At 67.6% G+C, this 460-nt stretch overlaps 1 protein-coding gene across 1 annotated transcript in view; it reads right to left on the reverse strand.

The window, feature by feature from the left end:
• CDHR4 (cadherin-related family member 4) overlaps window positions 1–460 on the reverse strand; it is a 10526-nt gene that overhangs the window by 2009 nt on the left and 8057 nt on the right. The window contains exons 10-12 of the mRNA XM_009996951.1: window positions 364–440; window positions 153–292; window positions 3–69 (exon numbers count right to left, since the gene is read on the reverse strand). Of these exons, the coding sequence (XP_009995253.1) occupies window positions 3–69; window positions 153–292; window positions 364–440 (284 nt within the window). The remainder of the gene's footprint in view (window positions 1–2; window positions 70–152; window positions 293–363; window positions 441–460) is intronic.

The following is a 460-nucleotide window of genomic DNA, read 5'->3' on the forward strand; positions in this document are numbered from 1 at the left end:
ACCTGACCTGGCCGTGACCCACAGCTCCTGCACTTCGGGGGTACACACTGGTGCCTTGTCCAGCACAGCCTGAAGGGAGGGGGAGGTGGTAGGTTCAGCACGCGTGGTGCTCACACCCACTGCAGGTTCACCCGCCATGCCTGCACCCGCACCTGCAGGCGCACGGTCACGTCACACAGGCGGCTCCGGCGCCTTGCCGGGTTCAGGTCGTTGTGTGTGTCTGTCAGCCGCACTGTCAGCCTGTAGCTCTTGTGCTGCTGGGAGTCGAGGGGTCCCACCACACGGATCTCGCCTGCCAGGGCAGCATGAGCTGCTGGGCACCCATGGGTGCAGCAGGGGCTGGGGAGGGTGCCCAGCCCTCACCTGTGTGTGTGTCAATGGAGAAGGGCTGCGTGGGGCCAGTGCCCCCCTCCAGGCCGTACTCCAGGCTGTTCGGCGGGGAGTCGCGGTCGGGGGCGGG

Source organism: Chaetura pelagica, unplaced genomic scaffold (assembly GCF_000747805.2).
Source record: "Chaetura pelagica isolate M959 unplaced genomic scaffold, ChaPel_1.0 scaffold24, whole genome shotgun sequence".
Classification (NCBI taxonomy): Eukaryota; Metazoa; Chordata; class Aves; order Apodiformes; family Apodidae; genus Chaetura; species Chaetura pelagica.